This window comes from Xiphophorus maculatus, chromosome 6 (assembly GCF_002775205.1).
Source record: "Xiphophorus maculatus strain JP 163 A chromosome 6, X_maculatus-5.0-male, whole genome shotgun sequence".
Taxonomy (NCBI): Eukaryota; Metazoa; Chordata; class Actinopteri; order Cyprinodontiformes; family Poeciliidae; genus Xiphophorus; species Xiphophorus maculatus.
In genome coordinates this window covers 489445-495444 of record NC_036448.1, presented here as the reverse complement: position 1 = coordinate 495444, position 6000 = coordinate 489445, and the positions used below count along the sequence as shown (strand labels likewise).

The following is a 6000-nucleotide window of genomic DNA, read 5'->3' as shown; positions in this document are numbered from 1 at the left end:
ATGGACTCTGTCCTGAATCTCCAGAGCCACATAAAGACAGTTACAAAGTCGGCCTTCTATCACCTGAAGAACATTTCCAGGATTAAAGGACTAATGTCTCAGCCAGATCTAGAGAAACTCATCCATGCGTTCATCTTCAGTCGTATTGATTATTGCTACAGCGTCTTCACAGGTCTGTCCTACAAATCAATCCTCCAGCTGCAGCTGATCCAGAACGCTGCTGCTGGTGTTCTCACTAAAACCAGGAAGATAGAGCACATAACACTAGTTTTAAAGTCCCTCCACTGGCTCCCTGTAGCTCAAAGAATAGACTTTAAAATACTGTTGTTAATTTACAAATCACTGAACGGCTTAGCACCACAATACATTAAAGATCTACTGCTGTTGTATCAACCTTCCAGACCTCTCAGGTCTTCCGGTTCTGGTCTGCTCTGCATCCCCAGAACCAGAACCAAACAAGGAGAAGCAGCTTTCAGCATCTATGCACCACAAATTTGGAACAAACGTCCAGAAAACTGTAAAACAGCTGAAACACTGACTTCTTTTAAATCTCGACTAAAAACCCACCTGTTTAGAATTGTATTTGAAATATAATCAATTACAAATTTATTTATGGAACTTGACTTAAGGCTGTGTTTTGATTATTGATTCTATGTTGCATTGTGTTTCTGTGTTTGTAATGACGTATAGCACTTTGAAATGCCTTGCTGCTGAAATGTGCTATACAAATAAAATTTGATTGATTGATTGATATAAATAAAATTAACTACCTACCTTCTGACAGTCAACATATTCCAGGATTAGTTTTTCTACAAATCATTTTAGTAACTTAAAAATATCAAAATCTTTAAGTTAAATAGGATTGAATTGACTCTCCTGTTACTAAACATGAGTTTGACAAAAACTTTGTGACAATATTGCTAATTTGTTGAAGTATGATTTATATCTGAGTGACGAAGCTGTTGCAGTTTCAGCAGCAGATGTCGCTGGTGAGGAACGAATGACACAAAGAGTAATGAACCTTTGGGGAAAGCAAAGAGCTGGAAAGGTTCATTGCTTCCGGAGGCTAAATTTGGCCATCACTAGTCTTTGAAAGCAACAGTGTTTTCAAAGACCAACTTAGTCTTTAAGAAGTTGCAGTGTTACTGAGAGAAAACCATGCTTTGTATTTTCTACCTTGTCCTAAGAAGTCATTAAAAGAATCATTTTTATGACTTCATCAAACAATGGCAGACTCTTAAATATAATACCTAAATTCCGCCACTAGATGGCACCAACCGAACACTTTATTGATGGAACCAGAATGCTGGTTCCAGAATGCTGGTTCCAGAATGCTGTGAAGATCAACAAACTGACATGCAACAGGATAAATAATATTATGTTCTCTTTGGAATCAATAAAGTATTTTTTATTTTGATTTTGAATATAGGTGATGTAGTCAACATGAAGCCATTATATCGACTTATGCCAGGGAACGTTTTTACAAATAAAATAACGGTTTCACATATCACAACTTTCTTTTTTATGTTAGTATAAAATAGCCTCAAGTCAAGTTCGACCTCTCAAAGTGTAGCTGTGAACTCTATGTAGTTTAATGGACTCACGTTCTTATGTTTATAGAAACCCTTTGCAGCCAGGTCTAGTTTTTCTTTTCTGACTCGTGTTCTTGATGTGTTAAATCTTAACAGTTCTTTGTCTTACATCTTGCAGAGCTTAAACCCCCTCTTTTTATGTATTGTGAGAACATCTCGGCGCGTCCTGCATCTGAGCCCTTCAGGAGCTTTAGTATTGTTATACATCATGGGCTGTACCATACCGTAAGGAGGCAGGGGTGGATGGTGTCCTTTACTTACGTTGGACACCTTCTGTCTCTTTGCCTGTCTGCCTGACAATGGAGCCGCAGCCCGACAGCGGTCTGGACGGAGATTGGACGGTGTGGACCAATCTTTCGTGGGTTTTTGGTGTTTGTTAGGGGGAAACAAAGCAATAGGCACCAAGCTAAGCGAGGCAGACATCCATTCTGTTTCATCGCAGAGAGAAAACGAAGTCTGTTGTGTTATCAACACACAGCGGGGGGCGGGGAGAGACACCTGGAACCACTCAGTTTTCGTCTTTGTTTCCTTTTCGGTGAAGATGTCCGCTTTGACTGGGATGTTAATGCTGCTAGTTACGTCTCTCATCATCACATCTAATGGCGCATGGTCAACATCCCGTAAGTATATTATCATTTCTCTCTCTCTCTCCTTCTGTGTGTGTGTCTCTCTCACACACGCACACACACAGAGTTTTTCCCTGCGACATATGAGGACAGTTTTTTTGTGTGTTGAGAACAGAGCAGCGGACTATGCAGGGTGGTCCGTTGAACGAGATCAGCGGCCCAGCATCACCAACCGCGCGATACTTTCATTCATCAAGGACGAGAGAAGCAGAAGCTGCTTCCCTTAGAAAACACAGAGGCAGGGCCGGTATATCGGTGTACCTCGTCAGATTTTGATGGGTAGCACAGATAGTTAGAACACCTGCTCAATCCTCCATGGCGCCCTAACGAAATTTGGTTTTGGGCCCTCTATTTCTGCTTAGATTAGATCATTGGCATACCTGCTATAAACATCCCCGACAGTGCTGTTTACATTATATCCTATAAGTATGTATCATATAGGCTTCATTTATCGGTTAGTCAATTTATTCATGATATTGTTGGGTTTAATTCATTTTTGTCTCTGTGCACCACCAAGGTTCGTTAACCAGTTTCAGAACCAGGCCAGAAGCCCTCAGTGTAATTACCTTGAGAAATAATGAGATTTAGTTATATATAAAAACAGGCTTCAATGCCATTAAATGATCAAATGTTACAAGCCATACATGTCATAGAAATGGATCAGATAGAGTTACATTCACCGTCCAGCGAGGGGCCACAGTTAGCTCACCTTATGGATGTAACCAAGTGAGGCAAAGATTGTACCGTGAGTTAGCTATTTATTCTTCTCTGCAATCTGTACCCTCCCTAAAGGGTAGTCTAATCAGTTTCAGTCTGTTTACATATGACTGCCAGCAGTCACACATAAACATGATTATATAAGCTGCAGCATGTGCGTGTAAGCAGATAAGAGGCTAAAAGAGACAGAGGAAAAGACAGAATCCATAACAATATTTATTTGCGGTTTCCTGAATTTTATGAAAGAAGAAAGACTACCTGGATATGGACTGGGTTGAACTTATTCAGTTGATGTGTGAATAGGATAAATCAGGAAACAACAAATGCTATCAGTTTTGCCTTTTGTTATCACCTTTACACTTCTAGATTCTTATAAAGTGAATAGGGAAGGGTTTTCACCTTGTTCTGTAACAACAATGATAACCTTCCAGAGTTCAGCCACTCTATTTGCTCCAGAGCCTGTAGTGTGGAGTAAGCTTTCCTTTGCTCTGTAACCAGCCTCCTTAGCAGCTCAGATATAACTTCAACCCTCCGTTTCAACAGCAAAAGACAAGCTTGAAAAAAGTTAATTGCTCAAAACTATTTTGAAAACATGTCAGAAGTTAGACTGTTTTTATTAGCCAAAATGTAAGTGTAATTTTGTTGGTGAGAAAGTTATTTTATATTCTGATTACCTGAAATTCCAGTCTTTGTGATAAAATGTCAATGTTTACTTTCTTTATTTGGTGTGTAGATGATTTCTGTTTCACCTTGCAACTGCTATTACAGAATAGACAACTTACTGTTTAAGGTGATCTTTGCCTTTATTTTTTATCTTGCTGGTTTAGGGAAGTGTGATGACAGCTTGGTGACACCCCTTCCCATCAAATCCTTCAACAGCTCATCAGAATATGGCAGAGGATATGCAGCCGCTTTTGCTAAACTCAACAGAATGCAAGGTATGGCAGTGTAATGTCAAGCACTTTGCAATTCCTGATGCTGTGCGAAGATTGATTCCTTTTCTAAGAATGTTCATTCTTTATATCTACTGTTTTATTGAAGTTTTTGCTTACGTAATTGGTTTAAGATGAGGGTGTCTTTAAGTTTGTAGAGGTGATATTTTAATATTCTTAATGGATCCGAGAGCAGAGACAATTAAAAACAGTAGAGCAGGGAGCAGATGCCACTAGCCTACATCTTCTATATTTAGTCCAGTTTAATGTAAAGCTGCATAATTATTCTAAATACCATTGTGATTTCAATGTGAGTACAGCAACAGGAGGGACTGCTTGGAAAGGGAGGCTGCAATATGTACAGTAGTCTCTATACATTTCAATTCTGTTCTCATGTCATATAGTTAACTAGTTAAATGGAAGTTCACAGTTTTTACAATCATGTATGCCTAATGTCAATGATGTTTGTCTTACAAAGGGTTTGAACCCTCATCCTCTTGGACCAATACCCCACACCTCAGCTGCTGCAGCAACTAATACTCAAAGCGGGTGGCAGGGACATTAGAGAAACCTGAGTAAAATGGGGGCTCATTATAATTAGTATTTTCACTGTAATATTTAACAATCAATTGTTTGCACATTGCTGAAGTCAGACATATAATGCATGTCTCTGCACTGAGTTCACTCACAGACTGAACAGTTATTGTTACCTGCTTTGCTCTACATCTCACCTTTTTTGCAATGGCATTACGCCTTATAGTTCATAGTGGTTGTGGGTTTATTAATACCCCTGGTGGTGAATTGGAGGTACAACATTGATAGATCGATTTTAACTCCTCAGTGTTTTGTGAAACATTCCAAACACAGGATGGTATGAAATAATCCAAAGTGGCAATCCTGTATAAAGGCTTATGTAACTGGACATGGGACAGGATAGAGCTTATGTTCTGTCTAAAACATGAATGGATGTTGTATTCTCTGCCCCCTTGTGCTTTTAATGTTTTCCACTAAGGTTTGACCTGACTACTTGCAGCATTAGATCTTTAGTACTTCTGTACTACTGGAAGTTGAGTCTGTGATAAATGTCAGTAAATGTTGTGTTTGAAATTTCTATTGAGAAAACCTCAGAAGATGTTGAAACTACTTTCTATGTTTATGACTTTGATCGGTCCAGGGCAATGTTTCTCAGTTCCGGTCTTCAGGGACATGCCGTTCTACTGAACGGCATGTTTCAGATATTTCCCTACTGCCACACACCTAACTTTAATAAGTCATTCTTCTGCAGTACTTGATTGCGTGCAATCATTTGAATCAGGTGATCTGGAAAAGGAACACACCTAAAATATGCAAGGCAATGGTCCCTGAGGACCGGAATTGAGAAACACTGGTCTAGGGCCAGGACAGTAGTCTGCCTCACTTAAGACAAAAAAAAGCCAGAATCTACCACAGATGACAATTCATTTCAGGATCCAGTTACTAAATAATTTATCATACCATCATGACTTCTCACTCAGATGTAGACTGTTGATTAGAAGTATATATCCACAGTAAAGTGAGTTCAACAAAATACGTTTTAATTATCTGTTTCTCCATATTGACAGGAGATTTGTCACGTTTCTCTGACTTGGCTTGAAAGAAGACGCACATCTCAAAACGAGATGTTAGTGAAGTACTCAAATTGAGATTGTTTTTTTTTTTTTGTTCTTTGCTTGCCAGTGGCTGGTTTTAAATTCTCCAACAAGCTTTTCCTGACTCAAAGTATTATTGTTTTGGAGAGGATAAGCCAGAGTCTCAACTTAAATCTGAGAGATGATAAAGAAGCTCTCCAATCTCTAGACCTGGAGCTTAGAGTGGCAAGTGACATATAGGTAAAGCGGACACCCCTGTCTGGAGTTCAGTTCCCAACCCTTGGACCTTTGCTGCATGGAAACTGTAAATAAAGACCACTCGTGTCAGAAAAACCACTAAAAGAAAGTGTAAATATGGTTAGAAATATTTTTTTTCCTAGACGTTATGGTTTTTTTAGCTATGTATAAACACATGGATCTGGAGCTTGCCTATTGCCAATTCAGTTTATTGTAGCCCACTCACTGGTCAATGGTTAGATTGATTCAGCCAAGGCTATTGTCAGGA

General features: G+C 39.1%; 1 protein-coding gene across 1 annotated transcript in view; it reads left to right on the top strand.

Annotated features, from left to right (window-relative positions):
- Positions 1-1828: 1828 nt before the first annotated feature.
- The window catches only part of LOC102229106 (contactin-associated protein-like 2), a 62105-nt gene continuing 57933 nt past the window's right edge, over positions 1829-6000 (top strand). The window contains exons 1-2 of the mRNA XM_005809209.2: positions 1829-2212; positions 3763-3873. Coding sequence (XP_005809266.1) covers positions 2134-2212; positions 3763-3873 — 190 coding nt within the window. The 5' untranslated portion in view covers positions 1829-2133. The remainder of the gene's footprint in view (positions 2213-3762; positions 3874-6000) is intronic.